Source organism: Phaethon aethereus (genome assembly GCF_964289735.1).
Source record: "Phaethon aethereus genome assembly, chromosome: 3".
NCBI classification, from domain to species: Eukaryota; Metazoa; Chordata; class Aves; order Phaethontiformes; family Phaethontidae; genus Phaethon; species Phaethon aethereus.
In genome coordinates this window covers 99,565,044-99,592,401 of record NC_138576.1, presented here as the reverse complement: position 1 = coordinate 99,592,401, position 27,358 = coordinate 99,565,044, and the positions used below count along the sequence as shown (strand labels likewise).

The 27,358-nt window shown below is 38.3% G+C and overlaps 1 protein-coding gene across 1 annotated transcript in view; it reads left to right on the top strand.

Annotated features, from left to right (window-relative positions):
• The window catches only part of PRKCE (protein kinase C epsilon), a gene marked incomplete at its 5' end in the record, with an annotated part of 303,518 nt that overhangs the window by 98,839 nt on the left and 177,321 nt on the right, over positions 1–27,358 (top strand). Inside the window, one exon of the mRNA XM_081997851.1 lies at positions 5,120–5,183. Coding sequence (XP_081853977.1) covers positions 5,120–5,183 — 64 coding nt within the window. The remainder of the gene's footprint in view (positions 1–5,119; positions 5,184–27,358) is intronic.

Sequence of the window (27,358 nt, the reverse complement as noted above, 5' to 3'; positions counted from 1 at the left end):
GTGCCCCTGCAGCCCATGGAGCTCCACGCTGGAGCAGATCTCCACCTGCAGCCTGGGGAGGACCCCATGCCAGAACAGGTGGATGCCTGAAGGAGGCTGTGACCCCATGGGAAGCCCACTCTGGAGCAGGCTCCTGTCAGGACCTGTGGCCCTGTGGAGAGAAGCGCCCAGGCTGGAGCAGGTTTTCCGGCAGGACTTGTGACCCCATGGGGGACCCACGCTGGAGCAACCTGTTCCTGAAGGACAGCACCCCGTGGGAGGCACCCAGGCTGGAGCACTTTGTGAAGAACTGCAGCCTGTGGGAAGGACTTATGTTGGAGAAGTTCACAGAGGACTGTCTCCTGTGGGAGGGACCCCATGCTGCAGCAGGGAAAGTGTGAGGGGTCCCTCCCCTGAGGAGGAAGGAGCAACAGAGACAATGTGTAATGAACTGACCACAAACCCCCAATCCTTGTCCCCTTGCGCCGCTGGTGGGGAGGAGGTAGAGAATTTGGGAGTGAGGTTAAGCCCAGGAAGTAGGGGTGGGTGGGGTAGGGTGTTCTTAAGATTTGGTTTTATTTCTCATTATCCTACTTTGATTTAATTGGCAATAAATTAAATTAACTTACCCAAGTTAAGTCTGTTTTGCCTGTGATGGTAACTGATGAGTGATTTCCTTGCCCTTATCTTGACCCATGAGCCTTTCGTTGTGTTTTCTCTCCCCTGTCCAGCTGAGGAGGGGAGTGATAGAGCAGCTTTGGTGGACACCTGGCATCCAGCCAGGGTCAACCCACCACAGAAGCTTAACAAAGGAATTGGAGAAATGGTCTAGTGGGCAGTCAGGGCCTCCAGAGACCAGAGCTCAGTTCTTGTTTAACCATAGACTTCTTGTATGACTTTCTGGCAAGTCATTTAGTCTAGCTTGTGCCTTTGGGAGTATCTCATTTTACGGATGGGGAACTGTCTCAGAAGGGTGTTGAAAATAAAATCCATTAATGACTGTGAAACTATATAAATGCCTTCAATATGCTGAAACTTGGCCATGGTTTCAACACAGGTTTTTTCTTCAGAAAGTATGTCTGGTTTTATGGATGGTTGCCTTTTGTTCCCTGAAACAGGCTACTAATATGCTTTATTCATGCCTGTAGTTTTTCAAGATCAGTGCTGCTTTCCAGCAATCATTGTACTCATTTCAATACATGGCCACATAAGGGTTTTTTTAGCAATATAGAAGTTGTTTAAAGTACCCTTACAATTAATCTTACTTGCACCTACTAAAACTGTATTGTAACAAAAGTTGCAGTAATAGTATGGGCCAGTAACAGGATAAAACAGTTTGGTGATCAAATATTTTGCTCAATGATAGTTGTTACAGCTTTTGTTGCATGTGGAGAATGTGGTGTGTATGTATGAGGCATATATTTTGTAATGTATCTTGCTTAACAGCAAAGCTCTTCTTGTATCCACTCTGTCCTGTCCCTAGTTTGCATCTTGCCTGGTTCCCGGTTGTCCTTTTAAACAGTCGTGTCTTTTTAGATAACTGCTCATAGTGTCTCTCTGCATGTATAAATGCTTGGCTGCATTCAGAGAGAAGTATTTTTAGTCGAAGAGAAGGGTCAGAATCAGAACTGCCATGATCAGACTATTTCTGTTGCATTCAAGGATGTCTGTTATGTTCAGCTGAATTTGGCCAGTCGTTCCGTTTCTGGTTACATATGTCTGAGGGCATTTGGTGAAAAAATCATGGAAACTTTAGATGGTGCTGTATGCATCTTTTGTTACTTATTTATAAAATGACATTGCATAGTCTCTACTTTCTTCTCAGTGTAATGTGCAGATTGAAAGAAAAAGCATGTAGCTTTTATTCCAGTAGTCTGTTTTTTGAGGTATTTATACCATTGTGTTTCTAGGCATGAAATTACAAATGTTTTATGCAAACTTAGAATTGAATCAGTCCTCTTCATTCTAAACTTGCTTTGATACATGAAAGGCGTGAAATCAAAATAAGGTTTCCTGTCAGTTCAGGAGATTCTTTTCTGGGGAGGTTCTTTTTGTATGTAAGATCAACTAAGACAGCTGAGCTGCAAAAAAGTTCTGGCAAAAGTGCTAATTCATGTGACTGATGAGACTGTCAGCATAGGTACTCACTGAAATGAAATGTGGGTATTTTATAAATCTAAAAATAAGAATATGTCCATTTCATTCTCATTTGTACTAGAGCATTTTAAGACTGAAAAATACTTACTCTGTAAAAAACTCTCTCTTATAAATACTTGGTTCTGCTTGGAGCATCAGCAAAAATTCTGAACCAAAATCAGCAAGCAGCATTTGTAATAAATTGTGTATGAAAACAGTCCACTTGATGGGTAATGGGAACTTGGGTTCAGTGCTCCAGTCTTTCTCCTGAGTTGCTTGCAATGCTGTTTGTACTTAAATGAGCAGAATGGAGACTTTTTGTGATGGTGGTCACCAACTCCTCCAGATGCCTGAGTCTTCTGCAGGGACGGTGTTGGGGTTTTGTGTGTGTATGTGCACGTTAGGATTTGAACTGCATGAAGTATTTCACTGAAAACTTAACCAAACAGTATATAGTGCTGATGCAAACAGAGCATTAGGCATGCCTGTCTTTAATACAGCCATCTGTTGAGTGCTTGTAGCAGTTTTTCAAAAGCCTCTCTCAGCTTAGACATCAAAGTCTATTGATGCACCTGTGCCTCTGATCTTCTAATTTTTTTTTTTAAACTGCAGTGGGAGGGAAGCTATATTTCAAGATCAGTAGCTTTATTTAAAAACAGAAAAAAATAAAACCAACCAACCCTCAAAAAAACTCCCCCACAAAACTCATGGTGACAGTTCAGAAATTGTTAAAAATGTCTTTTCTTAATATTCAACACTTTATTTATGGAAAAACACTCAACCACGCTTTCATTTTCCTCTCCTCTGAGTAACCCCTGGCCTTGCTAACACCTATTTCCTGCCTTGTCTATTTACAATACAGCTGTTGAGATCATTTTCTTGATCTGTTGGTCCAATGACATCAGCCAGACCTGTGAACTCCTCTACTGGCTCGCTCTTGAACAGCACATAAGTGATTTTTGCGGAGGGAGGAGCTTGTGTTCACCCTGATGCATTCAGCAGCTGTGGCCCAGAGGAGGGAAACAGCGGAGATGCCCCTCTTTTAAAGGTCCTTTCAGGTGATGAGAGAAACCTGGAGACAAGAAAGGTGGTCCCATGAAGCTGCCTGCTTAACATAGGCGAAGCCCGGACATTTTAGCAGCTCCTTCCTTTCCTCATTTACTTGCTGTTTTGCAAAGACCAACTGTATTTTACCACATCAAATTTAGTCTCCTAAGTTATAGTGTGAATTGGTGATCTCCTGACTACCATCTTATTCTGGCCTAGTACCATACCCTGATGTCGCTTCATGACTGAGGAGGCAGCTCAGTATCGCTTGCTGCCATGGGTGAAGCAAGGCCCACTTTCCCCTGTTGCAGCGGAGCGGTGTGGTGGGGCAGGAGGACTGCGATGGGGTGGGAGGGGAGGTAACCTCTACCCCGCCACGAGCCCCGCGTGCTGTTGCTTGAGTGTAGCAGAGGCATTGGGGAAATTCTGGGGTTTCTGCCCATGGACAGCAGGGCTTGCCTGGACTCCAGCAGTGAGGCATGCTCCTTCTCGCCCTGTGTGCGTTTGGGGACACCTTGGGGATTTCCTAGGGGAAGAAGGGGCTTTTTGGGACATGTCTCCTTTTCCTGTTTTCTTGCCCACCCCAGGTATGCTGGTTTGGTACGTGGCAGGCCTAGTCTCACCAAGTCCCATGTGGATGTCAGGGCTCCAATGTCCCTGCCCATTCCCTGGGGCTCCCCCCACCCTGCACATGGCCCAGGACCCCATGTCAGCCCCCAGGGCCGACAGCCTGTGCCCCAGTGATGCCACAGCAGGGCCGGTGTCCAGCCCCTCACAGCCCTGCCCTGTCCAGCCCTGGGCCCTACTGAGCTGGGCCTACCTGCATGCCCACATCCCAGCCTGGGCCTGCCCCTGGCCTGTCCCCGGTGCCTCCCCAACTGCCCGCTCCTGGCTGGAGCGGTGGGATGCAGGAGGGGCCTTGGCAGACGAGGCCCCTTGAGGCACCCTGACAGTGGGCATGTGGTTTTATCTGTGTGCTTTACTTCTGAAAATATAACATTAATGTACAGCATGTTGCTTCACTCGGTCTCTGAAATCATGTGACAGCTGCTATGTGACAGTAAGAGCTATTGATTATGTAGTGTTTTAGTTACAGTTTAATTTTTGAGACATGAGTGCCTGTAGAAGTTCTCTGTAGTGTGTGAGGCACCATTAAGATACTCAAATCCAGCAGTATTTAGAGTTGCTGAGGAAATGTGTGGTAAAATACAGGAGGATTTGTAATGAGCTCTTCATTGAGGTGCCTAAATGTACAGGAGCTTATTCGTACAGCCCATGAAATGTTGAAGTACACCAGCTTGATACTGAGCACCTGTATTTCATACTGAGTGAAAGTGATCTCCACAAGAGCAAAGACTCCTTAAAATCTACCAGAATGTTGCAGAAATAAACAAATTTTGTATTTCAGAAAAAGAGGATAAAGCATGTATTTCTTTCTCCCAGCGGAGATACAAAGGGAGTATTATAAACACGTGTTAAGCAGCCGTATAAGTTGTGTGTGTTCATTTACGCCATTCTGTGACCAGAGCTGATCTGTCTCGCTGGGATCTGAATAGGTCTCAGTGTTGTTTTTCACATTTGCATAGTTGGGCTCAGTATAAATTGCAGTAAAGAAGTTATTCAGTACTATCACTTACTAAATTTTTTCCTTGCCTCCTTGGAAATAGTGGTGCAAACGTATGGCAGAAAAGTGCTTTAAATATTTGATTTGTAAAATTCACTGTGTTCAAGATTTCCAAGTGCTAAAGGTACACACTACTCTTACTTCAGTGAAAGTGCTGGGTCCTCGACACCCCTTTGCAAAAGGAGGGTTTGTTGGTAGTGAACTGTGGACCTGCGTTGTGTCCTGCCTACACCTTGCCTTCACAACTTTTGGAAACTTTTTGTTTCCTGCATGTGCAGTCACTTGCTTTGGGAGCCATTCTAAGTTTTCTTCTAATTCTCTTCTTGATTGCAGATTGACTTGGAACCAGAAGGGAGAGTGTATGTCATCATAGACCTTTCAGGATCATCAGGTGAAGGTAGGGACTTTCAGTGTTTTATTTTGTTCTTTCATGAATGGAATCTTGCAAGGGCCTCTGCAGTGGAAGTATTTAGAGGAGGTGCTGTGCCAATATCATCTTAAATCTATATGAGATCAAGTTAAAGCGAATGCATTTTGATGTATCTGCCTGTGAGTTAATGAGCAGTTGCAGTTCATCTTACCCTGTTAATCACCAATGGTAACAATACTAGCTAAAAGGACAGTAATGAAATGAAAATAGTTTAATAGAAGAAGAAAATTCCAAATTTTTATTTTTGGAAAAATGCTAACTATTATGTAGGTAGAAATTATAAGATGTTCAAGGTGGCTGGGTGAAGAGTTTATTTGCTTCTTAAATTATTCTAGTAGTTGGTATTTTTTCACTAAATGTTTTCTTTTTCAAGTAAAGTCATGACCAAAATGTTGTAATGATAAGAGGTGTTGTCATTTTTATGACATAGCAGTTACATGTTGGGGAAAAAAAGAACAAAGAAATCTGGAAGAGAAATATTTATTAAATTTTTAAGATAGTCTTCTGCTGTGAAGTGGGAGCACAGTCAGATGGTATATGATGGGAAAAAGAGAATTTATGAAAAAGCAAATCTGTGTATCTTTGTCAGGCTCTTGATGACAGCCTGACCTGCTGGAATGGCCTGGATGGCTGATTTGGCTTTGATTATTTTAAAGGATGTCCACTGATCAGCTTTTCCCAGTAGTTTGTAGAGTTCAGGTAAGCGAGGTTATCGTTGGTTCACAGTACATAAAGAAGATTGACATAAACCCTGATAAGAGCTGAAACAGAAAATGTGATAAAGTGAAATGAAATTATTTTGCCTGGCATAGTTGTGAAACAGCAGAATAACACGTTTATATTTCTGTTCTTCATAATGAATTGCTGTGCTCTGACCAATTACCAACAGTAGCTTGCAAAAACACGTATTGCTGTAAATACTGAATTTCAAAAACAAAGCAAACTGTTATTTAAACTTAATCTTATAGCCACATTTTGTACCCACATAAGATATGTTCTGCCTTTTTTTTTCTTCCTGCACATTGAAGAAAATATCAGTTTGATAATATTTTCCACATCTCTTCCTATTAGTATGCCAGTGATGGAACTAAAATGCAGTTAAAGGCATTAATGTGGTTCTGTTATAGGGCAGACAGATGTTCTTCTCACCTTCCATTGGTAGTTAATTGATACCCAGCAGGGATAGTGTTACTATTCCATCACAGGATGCATTCAGGTGTGTCAGACTGTCAAAGGGCAGAAAGAATGGTGGTATGTTCTTTAAAAGTTCTTTAAAACTCTGTAGCCTTTTATACAGGAAAATAAAGAATGGCTATGTTAATGTCTCCTATATTACGTGGTGCGTTGCCCTGTGACACTTGAAAGGTGCTTGGGAGGAAATTTGCAGAACTGGAATTTGTGTCGCTACACTAGTGTTGAAGGGGAGCACTCGAATGGTAACAGGCCACTGAGGGAAAACAGCTTATGAAATGCTGTCTTATGGGAAGCCCTTGGGAAGTCCAGGAGGCTTTAGTTAGGGTGAATTTGGTAGAACCCTGCAGAAATTGGTGTGCTTAGAAAATGCAATAGAACTCATCGTTTTAGAGTTTTCCCATACAATTAAATAACTGTTGAAAAGCGTTGTTTCGAAGTATTGCAAAATTCTCTATGAAAGTTACGGTTTTCCTCACAATGGAAATTGGACCGGGTTTGTACAACAGTTAGTAAACTGTTTTTACGGTGTATTGTTAGTGATGTTATGAAATCCTGTCTTCAGATTGCTTCATTAGGGCTGAGGCCGGGCTAACTTCGGATGTGTCTCCTCTCACTTCAGCTGTCTTAGCGAAGCACCTAGTTTAACATAACGGCTGTATGCATTGTTCTGTAGTGAACAAACCTTTAACCCACATGGAAAGAAACTTATTCTACATGTTTCAAAAATGCCTATTTAATTTGACCTATGTATATATACATGTATTCTATTTACTTACTTATTTATATATCTGATACGTATTTTATGCGTTTCAGCGGGACAGCTCACTGTAGTTGATCTTTCATAGTCAACGAATACAGGAACGTAAGATTAAGGTTAGACTAAATAACATGACTTTTGAGTGGCCAAGCTTGGTCGAGGTGATTGCTACTTCTGACCTAATTTGTTAACCAGGATCTTGCTTTAGAACTCCTGTTTTCATTGTAAATAGTGGCTGAGTGCATAGCAGTCTCTTAATGCTGTGCAAATGGGTGTCACTATTTCATCTTGGATTTTGGAGGGGAAAATTGGCAACTTGGGAAAATAAAAATACCTGTAGCAACCATTTTAACCAGAGGAAGCAATCATATGGTACGTTTCTCAGTTAGCAATATATATAAAAAAAAAGACAACAAAAAAATCTCAGCCATTAAGATGTAAAATATACTTGCCAACTAGTATTATCTTGTAATTCTGTGTACTGAAAATTGGACTTGTTTCTTCTGTGGCATATATGCAGGTTTCTAATTAGCAGCAGACAAGAAGGTAACTTCAGTTATTTGGCACTTCTAAAAGATTTTTAAGGTAGATATACCAAAACAAAATTTGGATAATTGACTTAAGATTAGTTGAATCCATTAATATTGCAGAGAGCTTTGTCCTCTGTTAAATTGTCTCCAAGAGGCAAAAGTTCTAATTTTGCAAGTGAGCCCTTATGTGAATAAATTGCTATATAAATTTAAAATTTACATATAAAACCCTAAATGGTAGATAAAGAAGAAGAAACCTTCTCACTAGTAGTATATTCTCAGTAGTTTTAGTAAGCTTTTACGTAATATTGATGTAATACGTTGTTACCATATACCTACTTCTAAAAATTCAATTGTTCCTTAGTTTCAGCTGCCAGATTGCTTATCCCTCGGCACTTATTTGCACTTGCATGGCAAAACAATGAAAATGGTTCGTTGTTATGGCTGACTTCCTCAGCAAAAGTACATAATTTCTCTTCCTCCTTCCCCTCCCCCCCCCCCCCCAAACTGAATCATTCATGGGCTTTCATCGCTGTGTGGCTTAGGTGTACAGAACAGATGGAAATATTTCAGATTACAAAGGGAGGTAAGAAGTCCTTCTGCCTCTCCTTGTCACATGGAGACAGACTTGTTGAGAGCCACCCTTACATATCAGTATCACCATCTGCCGGGTATTTTTATGTGGAACTGTAGAAGGAAGGGTTGAGTTGCTGGCTTTGCTACTTGCAATTTTCTTCCTCATTCTGAAGACAAGCTACATATGTATGCGAAGTTACAGAGCTATGCCGGCTTCTCTGCCACTTCCTATATTGTGAAATTTCCTGCAGAAGCCACCTGAAAGAGAAGCTCTACTTCTCCAGCAGCAACAGTGCACTTCTTTGGGGCCAGCCTGGAAAGCCCAAGGACTACTCTCCACTGGTACGTCTTATGGCAGTGCCAACTCGCACCATGGATTGTTCAAATCTCAAGGTGTTTGGATTTGTTATGAAAACGTAATTTTTTAGAACTTGCCCCCATTCAGTTCTACTCTTTGAAGCAGAAAAAGGCTGAAAAACACAAATGCTGAAGTCTGGGAAGTGGAAAGCCAACTACATAAAAAGCCCTTACAAGAACAACAACAAACCCAACAGGAACGTTTTTATCGTTACTTTTTTACACTAATCCTGTTTTGGAGCCTGCTTATAGCTTCTGGATGTTTGTTCTGCACTGAGAGGGAGCGTGAATAACTATTTGTTTTAGGAATCTTTTGTAAATTCTGTAGTAGGAACTGTCTGGCCCATGTACGGAAAAGAAAATGCTAAGTGAACTGTTTAGCATGCGGAAGGTGACATCCTCAAAAGTTCGTATTTAAATTTTTGTGATAAATTTGAACATTCCCATACTGTGCTTTCAAAGCCAGTTCTGCAAGATACTTTAGCATGCTGTTCTGATGTGGACATAGGAAGAGGGAGAGAAAAAAGTTCTTAAAAGAAATTTTTAAAATTCTCCATTTTAAACTATGTAACCAGTATTTCCATAACACCTGTGATTCCAGTTTTTACACTCTCTCTGCCAAAAATCGATCTGCAGGGTAATTCTGTAATAAAGTATATCTTCTGTAGGTTTACTTAATTTGAAATGTCTCTGTGCATTCAGAGTAAATATGTGTTTGTGTTTCCCATGAATGGAAAAAGCTATATCAGTGGAGACTTCCCAAATACAGATATGCACTAAGGTATCCATTCACAGGCTAAAATAAATGCAACAGTTAATCAGCAAAGTTCTATTTATAAAAATATTTGTTTATAATTGTAATACTTTTATTGGATTTTTAAAGTGTTGACAAATAATAACTGCCCACTCAGAACTTCAAGGGATGATTTAGAAACAAATCCCTTTGGTCAAACGAAGAAATGGAGCTTCTGTGGACCTGACACAGCATCTGCTACTATTAGTTGGAATTTTTTGCTTAATGTTATTGAGCTATGTACTGTGCCATATGCAAACACAAAGGATCTTTAAGAATAAGGTTTTCTGATAACTTGCTCTTGGGAGACCAGATCAAAATATGGGTGGTGGTTGCTGTTGTTACTCTGCCAGAATATTTTGTCAAACTTGCAAAGCATGTAATCAGTCAATTCTGCTATTAACTAAACATCTGGTGACTCCAGTTATATATGAAGTTATAAGAAAAACAAAGTTTATAGTAGGCCAGTGATTGTAAGAAGTAATTAGCTTGGGAAAGATCTATCGTATTTATTCTCTGCTACTTTGCAAGCTGGATCTAATGATTGCATGGGGTTTTTAGTCTTGTATCTTCTACTTCTGCCAGGGCTATGGAGAAGGGTGTGTCTGTTAAGTCTTTCAATGAACAGGGACTCTCTAAGACATGTTATCTTATTAATTTCTTTAGTGCTGCTTGTTGTCCGAGGTCGTATTGATTTTCTATGTTAATTCAGCGTTGCTGTAGCGTATGCGTTATTTCTAGGCTGAAGTGCACTCATTGACTGTTTTATTGACATGCTTTGGCAGTGTTTTTTCATCTATTTTAGTGCTTATGGAGTTTTGTGAGTGAAGTTTTTTGAATGATTTCAGAGTCCGGAGTAGCTGATCACTGAAAGTTTAAAATATAACTAATACGATGACACAATGATTCAGTATATAAACTGGAATAACAGATGGCCATTGAGGGGATGAGAGAGGTAAATTGCCTGAGGAATCATTAAAAATATTTTCAACAAAGTCAGTTTTATGGAGACTGAAAGACAGATACTGCTATACTTAAAAGCTTGTGACCTCCCTGCTGCATTTGTCATTGTACATTTCTTCTTCCTTTGGAATTACTGGCTTATGTGTGACACAAATGTATACAGTTTCTTATGGCACCTTTCTACCAACTTAATTTTTAAGTTACCATTTGCAAGATGTCAGTATTGAATCAACTGTAGAATGACTTCAGAATGACCTTGACAGGTTAGATTTTTTCTTAACTGTATTTATTATATGTAACGTCATGAAAATTAAAGAACTATTCAAAACACTTTTTCTATGTACTATGTATAATCAATTGTAATGATTATTTATCATGGTTAAATGTCCCAGTTTGCATTAGGCAATTGTCCTTCTGTACAATTACAGATTACTCATTTTAGAGCGGGCAGTTGAATTGCAGTGAAACACCACAGCTCATACTGGAGGTGGTAGGCTCTGCAGGAAGCAGCATGTTGGAAGTTCTTGTTTATGTCTACAAGTTAGATAGTTACAAAAGATTACATCTTCTATGACATTCGTCTTCAAATTCATCTGCTCCTAAGATACTTAAGTTTTGCAGGATGAAGACGTTAAGGTGATATTTAACAATAAAGCCTGTTAGCCGAAGTCTTTAACAGTATTTTGTCAATGCAAAACATTTTGTTGATTATTTGTTCTTTTGCATTGAAATATCCAACAAAGTGCTTCGACTTCTGACTACATCAGGCTATGTATTTAGCATTTGAGTCAAAATATATGAATTTGAAGAGGTTTCCCCGTTCTTCCTAGCTCATTTACTTGAAGGCTCTCAGTTTTGCAAATGCAGTTATTACTGATTGGCGTATCTTATAGCAGAAGTTCTGCAGGAAAAAAGAAAATAGTATCACTCTACAAGCAGGGTATGCTTCTTAAGGCCATTTTTGTGCCTCATACTTGATAAATCTATAACGTAGATACAGCTTGTTAATCAGAATATCCACAGGATTTGTTCCAGGCATCCCACTTCAGTAGAATCAATACAGCAAGAAAAATTGTATTTCTGTTCCATGTCATAGCATGATTTTGCAAAGATCTGTTAGTAGAAAATATCTCCCAGGTTGAAAACTGTCTCTACAATTGCTACTGTGTCTATTTGTCAGAGCTTTTTGTTCCTTAGACTCTTTTGTAGTTGTCGTCATCATCACCATCATTAATTATGCTTCTTATGCTATACAGGCCCGGAAGATGAGGTATGGTTTTGCTAGGCACTGTCTGAACAAAGAACAGCAGAAGGTGTTCACTCAGAAATCTCAAAGTCTGAATGACACGCATCCAGGAGCTGGTTTTTTTGCTTGGTTGTTTCAGTAATTTGTGTTAGTGAAGAGTGGTATTTTATTTCACTGATGTTTTCCATTGCAAATACAACTTGGACAGGTTGGGGTTGGCTTTTTTACTATCTCTGTTGCCATTTTGGAACACTTGTGGTGCTGTTGAAAGATTCATCAAGGCAGACTATGAAGCAGTTTCTGGTAGCCATCAGCTGCTGATCTCGGGCTGTTGAACAGGCTGTGAAAGAATGCTTGTGTTGAGAATTTCTAGTATATGGCTAGGTAGATAGACCTCAGCTGAATATTATTCAACTAGGTGGGGAGCAGCTCACCTCTTTTCTAGAAATATTTCTCAGTTTTTTAGAAGGTACAAATTGTTCCTTATTCCCACTAATACATTCTGATGGAAGAGATGTATCTCTAGCCCGCCTTATGGTACTGCCAGGAGTTATAACACTGTCTTTCTCTCTAAAAGTTTCAAGTTGATCACCAGCTTTTCATTGTGAATAATTGCATTTTAAGATTTTAATATGGGAGTCAACCTTCTTTACTGTATTATTTTTGTCTGTGCTGATTTAACCACTTGTTTACAAAGGTTACATCTTTTCCAGGTTTGTTTTGTTTGTTTTTTAAACAAGAATGGATGGAGAACCTATTGTATAATAACCCATGCAGTTATGGTAAAGACATAGAAAAGAAGAATCACAGAGTCCCTTAACTTCACTCCAGAGACCTTCTTATCCCTTATTTTGCAACCCAAAATGTGATTGAGCATTCAACGCATATACATCCTTACCTCTCTCTATTTTAATGTCTGAGAAGAAGCTGATGTGTTGGAAATGGCTTAGGAAGAGCTGTATAGAGTCTGGGGAGTGGCAGAGGTGGAGTCAGTGTGCCGCCCTCAAGGCGGGGGTTAAGAAGCCTCTGCAGCTTTTCCAGAGCTGTAGGTGGAGTGGAAAGGATCTGCACAAATGGACCTGTTGTGGCATTGGGGCAGTCAGTCTTCCAGGGATAAAATGTAAAGTACCTGTGAAGTAAAGATGCTGCTTGATGCCTGGGAAGCTGTTTACCAAGACTCAGCAAGACACACAAACTTCATATTTTTAGACTCAAGGCTGGGGATTTTTCTGAGAGTTAATCTGAAACTATCTGAACAGGACATTGCTAACTGGCAGTGCTAAATGCATGGTTTCTGTGTTCAGTCACTTGACTCAGCTAGGTTTATGAGTTAGAGCTCTTTCACAAATGCAGCTCCCTTGAAAGTTCTCAGGAATATTGTGTGTTCAGGGAGATAGGGTTTGAAGTGTCCACATGGTATACCTTTTCTCCCTTCCCAATGTAAATCAAAATAGCCAATCAGAGAAACCAGGCACGTGTTTGTTGCTCTGCTCTGTTCAGTCTCAGTAAGGAGGACTCTGCTTCTTCTGAAGGCCTAATTTCATGGGTTTGTTCATAGCTTGGGTAAAGGTAGGATACAACACTAGCTTTTCGGTTTTCCTTCTATAGGCTTCACTGCTTTAACAGAACAGCAGCAAGCAAAAGTGTGTGAGCCAACTTCAAATGTAACCAGAATCTTTCTTTTCAAAACTCATTACGCAGTATATCAATTGAGAACCTACTTTCTTTGAAGCTTTGGTTTTATGTAGGTAGGGTTTGGGGGATTTCAGCTTTTCATTTCTTCAGTCCCAAAAGATCAGCACTCATTCAAACCACAAGTGAGGAAAAAGGGTAAAAATCAAAGAAATAAAAGAAGCTTAAACTGATTTGCAAAGTTTTCTCCTTCTGCTGTGTCTTTATTTTCTCCTCTTAGGAGAGGTAATGCAAAACTACTGCTGACATGTCTTAATAATATGTCTTTTCTCTTGTGTCTGATTTGCTTTAATCTTAAAGTACCTCTGTGCTGCATTGTGGATGCTTATTATAAAAATGAAAATTTTTTTCTAAGTTTCTTTCTTTCTCAGAACTATTAATCTATTTTATGATGATGTTTATAACTGGAAGAAATCTTTGCCTATCCAGATCTTGAGTTTGTAATTTGTTTATTTAAAAAAAAAAACAACCAAACAAAACCCCCCAAAATACCCAAACATTGCATTTATACTAATATGGAAACGTGAAGGTTATAATGCTCAGCCAGACAACTTTTTCATATCTCAAATGAACAACTTTAAATAAATCTCTTGTTTTCCCAAATCTGTTAGAGTAAGTTAATGTCAGTAGATAGCTAACTCATCTGACTGTGGTGTGTATTTACTTGTTGGTCCCATAGGTGCTGTGTTTCCCCCAAGACAAAATTTCACGTGTTGGTAGCATGGCATCTGAAAGCAGATGTGTGTGTATTGTTACTTGAATGACAATAATGGCAAGGCCTGAGAGGAGCTGTGAAATAATAGTCCAACAGTCCACAATGAGTTCTTTGCTCTTGCAAGTTAACACTGACTTCAGTAATGGCATGGGCATTTGGTTGGGAAAATGAACCGTTTCAACTGAAAACTCTTTTTAAAGGTATCAGAGCAAATGCAAAGCAGTACTTGGTGATAATTCCGTCTTTTGGTACATGATCCTTTTCAAGTGCACTGCTCAGTGAAGAGGTTCTCCAAAGAGTGCCATGTAATTTTGTGTGGCAAATGCCTTCGTAATGAACATCTCTCCGTGGATTTATAGCCATCCCTTGGATTTTATCCAGTTAGCTGATGGAACATCTGGTAAGCATTGTGTGTTTGTAATAAGCCCTTACTGTATAAAGCTGGCTCAAGCTTTTCAGGCAAAGATCGATGACCTTTTCTTGGCAGGCCTGTAGCTGTTTGCCAAAACAAGTGCTTTGCAGGGAGCAAGATGCTGGTAGAAGATTTGGTTTAAAGGCGCCTTTGTATTGTACTGTAAGAGTTTGTACTTGTTTAAGGGAAATTGCATTAGACTGAAATAGAAAAGTAATAAAACTCATATACATACCATGTTCCAAACTGCTGTCCCTCTCTTCTCCATTTATGTAGTAAAAGCTCTGATTTCCATGTGTTGTTTTTTTCCTTAACAGAGTTTTGAAATAGGCATATTAAATTTTACCACTCTGTATGTCTAGTGTATTTTTTTGAGAAAACTGGAGAAAAGTATCAAATTAATAATTATAGGGGTGTTTTCATACATGAGTGAAACACGAACTAGTAGTAAGTTTTGAAGTAGAAATACATTTTTGGAAATCAGTATATGGCTAGCTATTTCATAATATAAGACACAACATAGATGAATCCAGTGCTCATTGTATAGCATGATATGATGTGAAAAATACACATAATATTATAGTTTATATAAATTTATTTTGTTGTGCTTCATAAAATACATAACCTATACTCTGTTATGATTTGTTAGTGTTTTGCTCTACAGTTCTGTTGTTGCAGTAGTGTGCTCTGAATTGATCTGTTCCCTTTTCACCCTTATGTTGCCCAACAGTAGTCAAGTCTGTTTATTGTTATGGTCATTAAGGAAAAAAGTCTTGGTATAGTCTATTTTGATTAATTGATTAGGGCATGAATAGACGAGGTAATTAAAGACAGGTCCAGCCATGTTCCTGACCGTTCCATGTACTGGTGAGGTAGTGAAAACTTTGGGAGTGTTAATGTCTTTTCTGAACATCATTAACCAAATATTTATTGCCCTCGACATAGCCTAAAAATGTATTTCTGAGTTCTACAGTAGTGCGAACAGCTGGAGTCTCAAAAACTATGTGTTTTTTGATTATAGTTTTGAAAGGTTAAAATAAATATTTCAGTACAGCTGGAAACAGAAGTCAATTTAGGAAGGTTCGTTCTTAGTAGAGGCTCAAAATCTACATACAGTTGCATATTTATTCCACGAGTCCATTGGAAATAAGTATAAAAGTGTTGTAAAATATTAAGTAGAGGTAAATAATTTATCATGTTTTAAAAGCTGTTTAAAAGAATCAATCATTTAACTGGAAAGAACCATTGTTGTCTCTTAGGTAAAAGCCTGAATTTCAATCTCTTAGACTTTTTAAAAATAATAAGCAGATGTTCTAAAAAGACAGTCCCATTACCTGTGCCTGTTTGCCACAGGATCTTAAATCATTTCAGTCTTTTGTGCTGAAATAATTCTTGTGGTACTCTGAGAATACAGGATGGTTTGTGAGACTTGCTCATGTTGTTTCTCCTTCCATCAGCCCTCTCACCCCTGCCTCACCTTCATGCAGAAACAATTTGGCTGAAAGAACAGAAATACTCTGGTAAACTGTTATTGTGTGTAGTAGGAGTTACCTCTAAAATAATGAGGTAGAGCAGTTCATTTTCCATAGGTACCTTTATCTGTCCTTCAGAATTTACTTTTTCCTTTGCTCCACTAGAGCCTTTTCATGGATGCTTTGTACCCATGGGGGCGAAAATTGTTTTGCGTCTATAAAAGGCAGTCTCTGGGCATAAAAATGACTGAGTAGAGCATGTGTGTATTACTTTCAAGTTAGAGGTTTTAAAGGAAACCTTCAAAGAAAGCAAGAGGCAAGTCTGAAAAGGAAGATCAAGCCCTTTCATCATTTCTCTGGAGTTTCGGAAGGTCTATAATAAGGGAAGTATTGCAAGCTGAGATAGATACTCTGATTTGAACACTGCCTAGTCCTTTGTCTTTTTTTTGTGCTATGGCTTTTAGTTTGCTTTCATTATTTCTCCCATATTTCTTTAATGTTTTCTTCAAAAAAAGTGAATTATAGGTGATACCAGGAAGAATGTAAAATACAGTTTTGAATCTGCACTAGCAGCTTTAACAAACAAACTGCCTGATATGTTGGACTTTCAGCTGTTGCATGCAGTATAGATCCTTGATTTCTCTTATACCAAGGCTGGGGTATATTTCTCGGAGATTATGTTTCTCTGACACACACTAAACTTAACCATTAATAAATAGTGAAGCAATAGCAGAATCTAGGGCAAAATACTCAACTTGAATAAATCTAGGAGTTTTAATAACTCCAGTTTGCACCAGCGGGGCTCCTTCCTCCCAGACAGAACAGATAGAAAATCACATTTATATTACAGTGTTGTAAAGGAACACTGAGAAATATGCCCTTTCTACTTACTTCTCTGTTTATAATTCCCAGATCAGTACCAGGAAACTGGATCTTTACAGTTCATTCCTAAGCATGTGCTTTTCTTCTTTATTAGACTCTATGTTTTCAAAAAATCTTTAATACAGCATTTTTTAACTTCATCCCATCATCTTGGAAGGCTGCTCTGCTGTGAATGGTGCTATTTAAAGGAAACGTCTTCCATTGCGATTCATGAATTTCCCATAGTAGATAAAAGTGACCCAGGGTATCAGTTCACCCCTGCCTAAAATACTGGAAGCAGCTGTACTTCTCTCTTTTCAGACCAAAGTAATTGTTTACATTAGCACAGCAATATCATAAGGCAAGAAAGTACTAGAAAGGAAGAAAGAACTTTTTTTCCCATTTAGACTTCAGAAAAATGAAACTCTGTGAATGTATAATAGCTTTCAGACTTTGGTCAGGGTGCTTGAAAATCTAGTCCGGTCTTTATTAAAAAATATGATGCAATATTTTAACTATTGTATGACAAAGAAGTGAAGCCATCCTATTTTCTTTTTTGGAAGAGTGCTCATTTAACAGTACACTTCTCCCAGTAATCCTGTGCAAGGACTTTATTTGGGGCTTGATAAGTTGGATGACTACTGTGGAATTGTCTTCGCATCTGAAGAAAGTTGCAGATGCAGAAGTCAGAGTATTAAGATCAGGTTTGAGGCTTTGCTTCAGTGTGTTAGTTCTTATTTTTACAAAAATAGTCTGGTATGTTTCAGTTGATTAAGTAAACAAGCAATGCACCCCCACATATTCAATTAACAGTATATTTAATATTAAATTCAGAAGCAGAGTTCACAGATATTTCAGTGTTTTGTAAATGTTAGTGTGAGAATCGCATAGAACACATTCTGAACAGGGGGGAAAAAAGGAAGAAAAAGATCTCATTACTTGCAAATGCAGTAAGTAAAATTTAAATAGCGGGGATTTCGTTAAGTTTTTTAAGGTACAGGAATTTGAGTTTCAGTGTCTGATTTACTTTGGTGTTAGCACAGCTTGTGGACTAAATACATTTTTATTTACTTGCAAATGCTTTAAAGTGTTTCTGAAGAAAAATAGAGCTAAAAGAATTGTAAAGGGTTTTTTAATAATTTATTTGTATGCATTCCATAAGTACAGCAAATTTTGCTAATATCCATGGTGGCAGATGTTTGGTTTAGAGCATGCAGTTTTTGTGTGTTCATAGTTCTTGGAGTGAATAGAAATATATAGTTATTATACTGAATACACTTCAAGACTGCAAATTTTGTACTTGAGGCAAGGTAATGTTATAGCTTTTGATGTATGCAATGGAATCACTGATGAACCCTTTTTATAATAATGTTTTTGAGGATAGGATTGTCTGGTTAAATCCCATAACTGGAGCAATTTGTACATCTGCCATCTTGACTCTGGGCAAGATTCTTCTGTGCATCAACAGACTTCTCTGGAAAATAGGAGTATGTCTGCCTATTGTGCTGTGAGGCTAATATTACTAAGTGGAAGTTTTCCTTGAGAGAAAGAGCTTGATAAAGACTGGAAAAGGACTTGATATTTAGATTTATATCTTGTTTTCAGTTAACTACCTACGCTTCATTGAAAGGGTAGAAAGTACACTCAGCATGACGTAATGAACTTGCACTTATTAAAATACAATTTATCCCTCTTTCAGAATCTTAAATGAACTTTTAGTTTTGGGGTGGCTTTTTTTGTTTGTTTTTTTTTAAGGATCCATTATTATTAAACTTTTTGCTGGCTGTAGTTGCTAAATTGTATTAAGGGGTCCTTTTTCAAAATCCCTTCTCAGGACATTTTACCAAATATAGTACCTTTGTGTACAAATGCAGGAGTTAAATAGTTCTTAATTATAGTTTTAAATTTGAGAGTGGCAAATTAACCTTAATTTTTTTTTTTCTCCTGATGTTCAGTGGTCTAGTGGATCTTAGAATTGATCTTCAACAAGTTAAAACAAAAGGTGAAGACTCTACTAATGACTTTCAGGTTTTGAAGATTAAAAGTCCTTAATTATAAGGTTGTGTTTTTGGGGGGGTTTTGGTTGTTTGTGTTTTTCAAAAAGGCTGTCATCCCTGGTCCTTATTATTAGAGAGCATAAACTATACATGCTCAGGGCAGGCGAGACATATCACGTGTATAGATGTGATATGTTACTACTTCGTTTAGTTTTCATGGAACGTACTCAGTATCAGAAATGACATTTCTTGTTTTAAGATGCTACTTTGGAGGTTTTGATTGTGTTCATTTCAGAAGAACGTATACATCACTTTTAGCTTCTCCTAGGTAGATTGAGCATTTCCCTTATCTGTACCTGAGTGTTTTACTAAGTTAAGTAAGGAAATCACATCTTGTTCTTCAAGTATTTTTCGTAATGTTTTCAGTGGGAGAAGGGGCAGGAGACTTCACATACTCAATAGTATCTTGTTTGATATCTTCTCTGAAGGACTGTGTGCTCACACTTTCCACCTAGCATAGCCAAGCCGTTTTGGCAGATTAGGATGTCATCCAGCTTTTCATGTTTCTGTTTCTTTGCAGCACCACAGTCCTCATTATTTACAGATTTCTAAGTCTATATGTCTCCAGAAGGTCTGACTTGGGATATGAGCTATCAGATAGCATGGGCCTATGTTTCTGTATTATTTTCAGGCTTATCACCCATTTTCTGGGCCTCAGCAGTAGTCAGTGGAACTCTTGCCAGCAGCTGGGTGGTTCACTTGGGTCGTTGGGCACACTGTTTCCTTAAAAACTGAGAATGGTCACTCAGTGAAAGATTCAGAGTAGGAAATACAAACATCTTTCTTCTACGCCAGTTTAGCTACACATAACAAACTATGGCAAGTGTTTCATTTCATTGCTACTGCCTTTGGAGAAGAAAGCCTTTAAGAATCCTGAAGTAATTTGCAAATAACCTTGTGAAAAGCTGGTGCAACTAATACCATCCAATATATTCTACGCCAGTTTCTCTGCAGTGTTAATATTTTTTTGTAGGGAACAAGGCTCCTGATTCCTAATTTACTACAGAGACAAGAGTAGTGGAAGCAGTTTCCCTTTACTGTGTATATGGCAGACGTACAGACTACAAAAGTTTTATTTGAGAACTTGCATCTTTTTTGTTTCTTTGCCCAAACTCTTCTAACCATAGAACATATCAAAATGGAATTATTTTGTTACCAAATTGGTTTTTTCGAGTTACAAACTCCATATGCTACTGAAGTCACAGCTATCATATCTCAGGGTTCTATTTACATAATTGTCTAAGTCCGAGTGCTTCTAGTAATATGCTGCTAACATTACCAGCATTGAAAGACTGAGTAAAAGACTAAAAGTGGATTGGATTTGCTATAGCACAGGTGAGATTGAAATTGTTGCAGCATTTCTGGTCTGAGAAACTTTGGATAACATGAGGCATGCAGTATTTCTTCTGTGATTGTAATGCGGCCAACCCAGTTCCACTGGAACAATTTTACATCAGTAAGAGCTTTGGAAGACAACATGGAAAGAATCCAACCTTCCAGTTTCGTACCTACACTAGAAAGACTAAGAAAAGAATCTGTCTTGAAACATCTGGAATCTATTTCTTCTGTTTGCTGGTATTGATGTTGAGTTTTCTTTTTATTCATCCTTCTCCTCTCTGTTCCTGGGAGACATACGGTTGGGGTTTTTAATTAGAAAATTGAAGTTTCTGTTAAGGATTACTCAGAATAAAGTTAAATAGTGGCGTTGTTACCTATTTTTATAGCACTCAAATCTTTTCCTTCTTTTCCCTTCTAGTCCTCCTTCTTCAAATAGCAGTTTGAGGACTGACTTCATAGGTTGGTATACGTTAATCACAGATGAGCATGCTGTTAAAGATTAGGTAATTCCAATTCAAAATTACTCTCTTACTGTTCTTAATACTGATATCCTTTTTGGGAAATTTACTGCTACTTTTGTGTAGCTATGTAATCAATAGCATTTCAGAAGGTCGTTTGCTAAGAAACAGGCACAAAACCTCAATAATTGTTAAGAAAGATATTTAAAAAAAATTTTTTTTTAAGACATCATCCTTCTTTCTTTTTTCACTTGGTTAGTGCCTATTCCTGGTAGCTCCTTCTTAGAGAACCCAGAGGAAAAGTTGCGGCAGTTAGGGGAACGGTCTCTTGAGGCAAATCTCTCTCCACGGAAAGCAATGTGGAACCAAGGCTTTTACTCCTTTTGTTCCTTAACCTCCCTGGGATGTAGCCACCTATTTCACTTTGGTTCTTGTGAAAATTCCATCTGGTACCTGTCTCTGTAGGCCCTAAAAGCCTTCATCTGTCCTGTGGTTCTTTGTACAGGGTTTGATTATGCACAGCTCTCGGCACTAGTGCATACAAGTAGTGTCTTCTCTTGCTCTGAATGCTAAACCAAACAAAGCTTGTTTTATGTCTTGTACAATGGGAGGAAGAGAACACATGACTATTAATCACATTGTTTGAATTTGGAGCTAAAAATCAAAGTCAGACTTCTTTTTCTCTTCATTACTGTAAGGCTGGATTGAATTCATTATCTTGCTGACTGGCCTGTAACTGCCTTCCCTCGCTTCCTGCTGAGCTGCTTATCCTGGCCTGAAGTGCGTTGCTTCCCCTTCCACTTCCTGCCAGCTTCGTCTCCAGAAGCGCAGGCAGGCCAGAGTCTGAAGTCCCTGCCCCGGCAAAACTGATTCTTACTTGGATATCGGTATTTGGAGCTGTAATTTTCCTGCAGATCCTTCCTTGCTGAGATCTTTAAAGCCTGCTATAGTTAGGATAAGTAAAAGCACTTACATAGATGACAGAATCAGTTGCACAGCAGAGTGGACTTTCTTCTTTGATTTGTCTTGGAAGGGCTACTGAAATATGTAATTGCTGTGAGGGGAAGTCACTATTTTGGTGTGGCAGCAGAACTATGGCTGTCTATTATTTAGAGTTCATTTTTAGGGGAAAAAAAATCACTGCAAATTGTAATATTTGCATTTTATTACAAGTTTTAGGGTTAAATTAGCCTGCCTTTATATGGCAATAATGAGGCATGGAGCTACCAATCCAAAATACCACTCCTTGTACGTTTTGAGTCTGAGAAGATAAACAGAATTCATAGGAAACCCAGAATAAATAGCAGATACTCTCCTGTTTTTAAAAGACCATTCAGATCACCAAAACAAAATTATCTTACAATTGAAAAGACAGAAAAAAAAAAAAAAAATTTAAACTAAACTGGTTCCATCAATTAAAAGGACACATTATCTCTCTGTCTGTATACACATAAATGTATATATTTTCATAGTTTAAATAAATATTTTATAACTGGAAAAACTTCTTGTGAATTCCTGGAAAATTTTAGTGTGTTTGATACGTTGCATCAGAAAAACAAGTAGTTCCATTATGGTTTTATCAAACACAATAATCAAGAATGGTTGTAATAGTATTGGTATATTTATTTATATTGATTTAGCATGTATCCTTTTTATCTTCAAATGACCAAGTTACTGGTAGTTTTAATTCTACAGATAATCAATATTACTTTACTGGAAGATGCTAGAGTACAGAAAATAATCTTTTACTAATTTGATTGACTAAGTTGTCTTGTCAGTGCTACCTGCTCCTGTTGCACTGTATTGTGGTTTCACCTAAATAGCAGTGCCTATCTCATGAATTTTGCATCTAGTTGCACCCACCACATTCATATTCATTGGAAGAAGAAAACCTAAGCAGCTTATGTCTGTCGTGTTTCCATCACGGTTAGTGACAAAGCTCTAAAATGAGCACTTCTTTTTTTGATATTGTTAAGTTTGAGGTGGCTACATCTTAATATTTAAATCTCTTGCCAAAGAACAGCACTGTTTTGCAAGACTGGGTTATTTGCTTTTACTTCCTGTTACTGCTTATGGCCTAGAGGTAATTTTTATATTGCTTGTAGCAAAAGCACAGAAATAGCTATTTGAAAACTAAATAAAAAGCCAAAAGGGAAAGCAAAAAGGCTGAGACTTCCTGTAAGTAAGGAGTATGAAAAGCTTACTAAAACTTAAGCAGCAACTGGCTATGCAGCAAAATATAATACAAGGCATTTTCAGTGTTTTATCAACATCTGTTATCTGAGGTATGAAAAAATTGGTTTAATAAACGAGTTGCAGGACAGTAGGTAAAGTAATTTAGAATTAAAATATTACATAAACCATAATCATGACACCATGGTCTTAGTCCTTGTGCTGGTATTGTTGATGTCTTTGATTCAAAAAAATCCTTTATATGGAAAACAGACAAGATTTCCTGTGTGCAGTAATAATTGCATTTATATGGTATTGCTTATAATCATAGAAGACTTTATATGTTGCATAAGCTTTACAACATCTTCAGAAGATGTGTTTTTACACAGGGAAACTCCTCCACTGGGAGGATTATAGACGAGTGGGTTGGTCAATGAATACAGGATTCAGGAAGCTGCCTCAGCAAAAAACTATTTGTGACTTTGGACAAGTCATCAGTTTACCCCACATCACAATTCTCTTTGTGTATGAACACTGTTATTAAATAGGACTGCCAGGGATAAAATACATGGAAAAGTGAATAAAGCAGATAGGGCTGCAGAGACTGGAGTGTGTTGGAGCTGAGATTAATTCTTCTGGTGGGCATGCTACTAGCCAGTGGTGGGTTGACCCTGGCTGGCTGCCAGGTGCCACCAAGCTGCTCCATCACTCCTTTTCTCAGCAGGACAGGGGGCAGAAAATAAGATGGAAAAAATATGCGCGTCAAGATAAAGGCAGTTTAATGAAGCAAAAGGGAAGGCCACACGTGGAAGCAAAGGGAAACAAAAGCTTTATACGAAAGCCTTATTCTTTACTTCCCATCAGCAGGTGATGTCCAGCCACTTCCTGGGAAGAAGGGCTTCAGTATGCATAGTTGCTCTGGAAGACAATTGTCATAAAAAACGAATGCCCCCCTTCACCTCCTTTTTCTTACCTTTTATTGCTGAGCTGAGGTCATAGGGTCTGGAATATCCCTTTGGCCAGTTTGGGTTAGCTGTCCCGGCCATGTCCCTTCCCAAGATCTTGCCCACCCTCAGCCTACTGGTGAGGGGGGAATGTTGGTGAGACAGCTGTGACGCTGTGCAAGCACTGCTCAGTGGTAGCCAAAACACTGCTGTGTTATCAACACTGTTCTAGCTACCAGTACAAAGCACAGCACCATGAAGGGGAAAATTAGCTCCATCTCAGCCAGACCCAGTACACAGCCTGAACTCAGTCAGTCAGGCACTGTGAAGAAAAAGGCTATGTAAAACTACTGGATACTTCTGTGTCTCATGCTACATGACAGTAGCCTTTTAAATAATTTTTGTTAACAAGAAAGGGCTTTTCTAATTCTGGAGGAAAATATCATTAGAAACATTGATCTTTCTGTTTTTGGGGTTTGTTTTTTTTTTAACGTAGTACTTTAGAGCCTTCAGCTAGCAGCAAGTGCTTTATTTTTTGCCTTAGGCCATCTAACTATGGCAGATTTATGAGGCATAGTTGCTTTCTGGGAGCTGGGCAATGGAGCTTGGGTTCAGTTCCCTAAAGGAGGGCTATCAGCTACGTGCCCCCTATTATATTATCAAATCAGAACTTCTGAATAATCTGTAAATAAAATGCAATAAATTTTAAATAGGAATTTCTGAACTGCATACATAGATGAAGGAAATACATCAAATTGTTCTGTCAGTTTAGAGGAAGAGCGATTGGTAGAGATTCTGGTTTGCTCCACTTCCCTTTCCTGTCAGCTGCTGATGAAGGGTGAGACAAAGATCTGGCGTGCAGGTTTTTTCCCACAGGAGCAGCGCTAGGCAGTCTTTTCAGTATTTCCATTAACACTTTGTCACTTCAGAGATGCTTTAGAACTCACAGTATGCTTCACTTGTGACCTCCTTGAGAAGAAAACCAAGTTTGGGATATAAAGTCATGCAATAATATTGACATGGAAGTGTTTCATTTTAAAGCTGTTGAATTTTGACCGAATCTCTTTTCAGGATCCAGTGCTGTGATCCTTATTCACACAGGGCAGTTCAGGATTGCTGATGTACAGGTTGCATATCAGGTCCTTTATCCTATGTCTCACCTGTGTGATGCAAATAAGGAAAAATCAGCAGCTGAATCAAAGAGTGCTAATTAGTTTGGGTTTTTTTATAAGTTGTTACACATTTAGTGTAAAGTATCAAACCAGCTCCCTCTTGCCAAGTCTTTTACACTTATGCTAGTCACCATAATTTAAGATATGGACCATGTAATTTCCACACTGCATTATTTAAACTCTTAGAAAAAGAGAACAGTTGATTATGAAAGTAGCTGAAGCATCCTTTACAAGCTGCAGAAGGTCATGTTTGAAATAGGCAGCACATACACTTTTAAGAAGGTGGAAGGGTGATTCTGCAGGTCCTTCCTGGACTACTGCTTAGCTCCTTTTGTGAGAGAACTTCAAACAATTAGGATTCATCCATGGTACATTGTTAGAATATAATATGTGTTTATAAACGAAAACAAGAAGTTGCTTTAGATGATGGAAGAATTACTTTTAAGAGGGAAAATCCTTGGAGGAGTTTTTGTTCTTGTTATTCAGTATTCATACACCGTTAACGTTTAGTTCACAGTATTTCAACACAATGCTTTTACCTAAACAAAGTTGCATTCATTAATAGTACAGAGAATGGATTTTGATTTGTAATTGATTAACTGTCTTAATGTGTTCGCATCAATTGAAAAATGCACTAGCACAAGCAAAAGCACAATATTGCTCCAAGTAATTTTCCAGCCCTTTGTGTTTCAGTGGCTGGGTGGCATTTAAGGTAACTATGCAATGTAATGGATGCTGATTTCATACTATATTGCTGTCATGGTAGTGACTAATAGTGCTGATAAAAGGCAGTTGAGCATTTGCCTAGGGCATGGAAAACTGACTCTCTAGGGTGAAGTGTACCATGATGTCAACGGTGTTTGCAATGCATGGATTCCATCATGGCTTTGTGTTTGTCCCTGGCTTTAAATAGTCCTTGCTTTTATGCAGAACTCCTCTGTTCTGATTTACAGTAAAAATCTTGTATCTATGGTGGTGTTTTGCTGTGTTAAATTATAATTGGTACTGTTGAAAAAAGCAAAATCTTGATGTTTTAAAGAAGAATCTCTTTCTACTGTTGATATTGAGGGAATACTTGGGTGGCCTATGTGAAATCAGTTGGTGGTCTAGCTCTAATTCCTCATGGATACATCAAAAACAAACAAAAAACCCTTTTGTTATAAACAACACCCTTGCTGATACATGAGCATGGAACAAGAACTGACCTGTGGAGGAATGAAATCCTCTGTGACCTTTAGATACAGCTTCGCCTGGAACACTGTCCATACTGGTAGAGAAAATTGCAGACTGCTCACTGTGTTATTTTGTTACTGGATTTCAGTTTCCTTAAATCAGCCTGTGGATATAGTTTAAGGAGGGAGCTCTATCCACTGTTTGCTCGTCTCTGAGCAAGTAGAGGAAAGCAAGTAGAGGAAATTAGCTGTAGAAAGTTGTATTTGAATACTTACTTAATTGCTTGGCAAATAATTTCACTGTGTGTTACCTTTAGGCCTGCAATATACTTAAACCTTACAAGATTTCTTGTCTTAGCCCCTACTAATTGAACTAACAGTTGGTAAATCTTACATGATTTGTGATTCTGTGTATGAGGCTGTATTTTGGCAGTTTAGAGCACTCCTCATGGTCAGTTGAAAAAAGGAAAAGGAGTGAATGTAGCACAGAACTCCCTTCACTCACTAACACAGTCTCCTGTTGGCTGTGCCTGAGGAAATCCACATACTGGTTGATGGGAGCTGAATAAATAAATTAGCTTCTTGGTGAGATACTTGAAAACTCTCATACACGGCACCGTTAGATATTAGCCAACTACATAAAAATATAAATGGAGAAGTTATATTATTTGTGATTGCTTATTACTTGTATCTGGGGATAAGCTTGTCACTTTCTTCCAATATGACTATATGTTCTTTAAGGAACAGCAATGATGTCACATGCAGCTGTGGTAATTTTTATTTTGCTTATATCTGTCTATAATGAGTTAAAACAATTATGTAAGAAAAGTACATCCTATACTAAAAAAAATATTTTAATTGTTATTGTTAACTTACAGCTTAAATTAACTTGGACGTGAGTAAGAATAGGACAGCATAGAATTTATAAACCTTGAGCTCCTAGATGCTATATGAAACTTAGTAATTTGACATGTACTCAGAAGGGGTTGGTTTAGGTTAGGGTTGCATCAATGTTCTTATAGCCACCAATTTTATGACTAGTTAAATAAACTTGATATGCATAAGAAGGTGTTAATAAAATCTACAGATGGCTATCTTAAACCAATGTTTCTTAGATTCCTTGGGGATGAGGGACTTTAGAAGTGATAACTCATTTTTCTAATTCCAAATGGTAGTATTAACTGCCTGTGGAATTTTAAAGTAGTTTCTTTTATTTGATTTACCTGTGGACCAATGGCTAGGTAAGTTTATATTTAGCTTT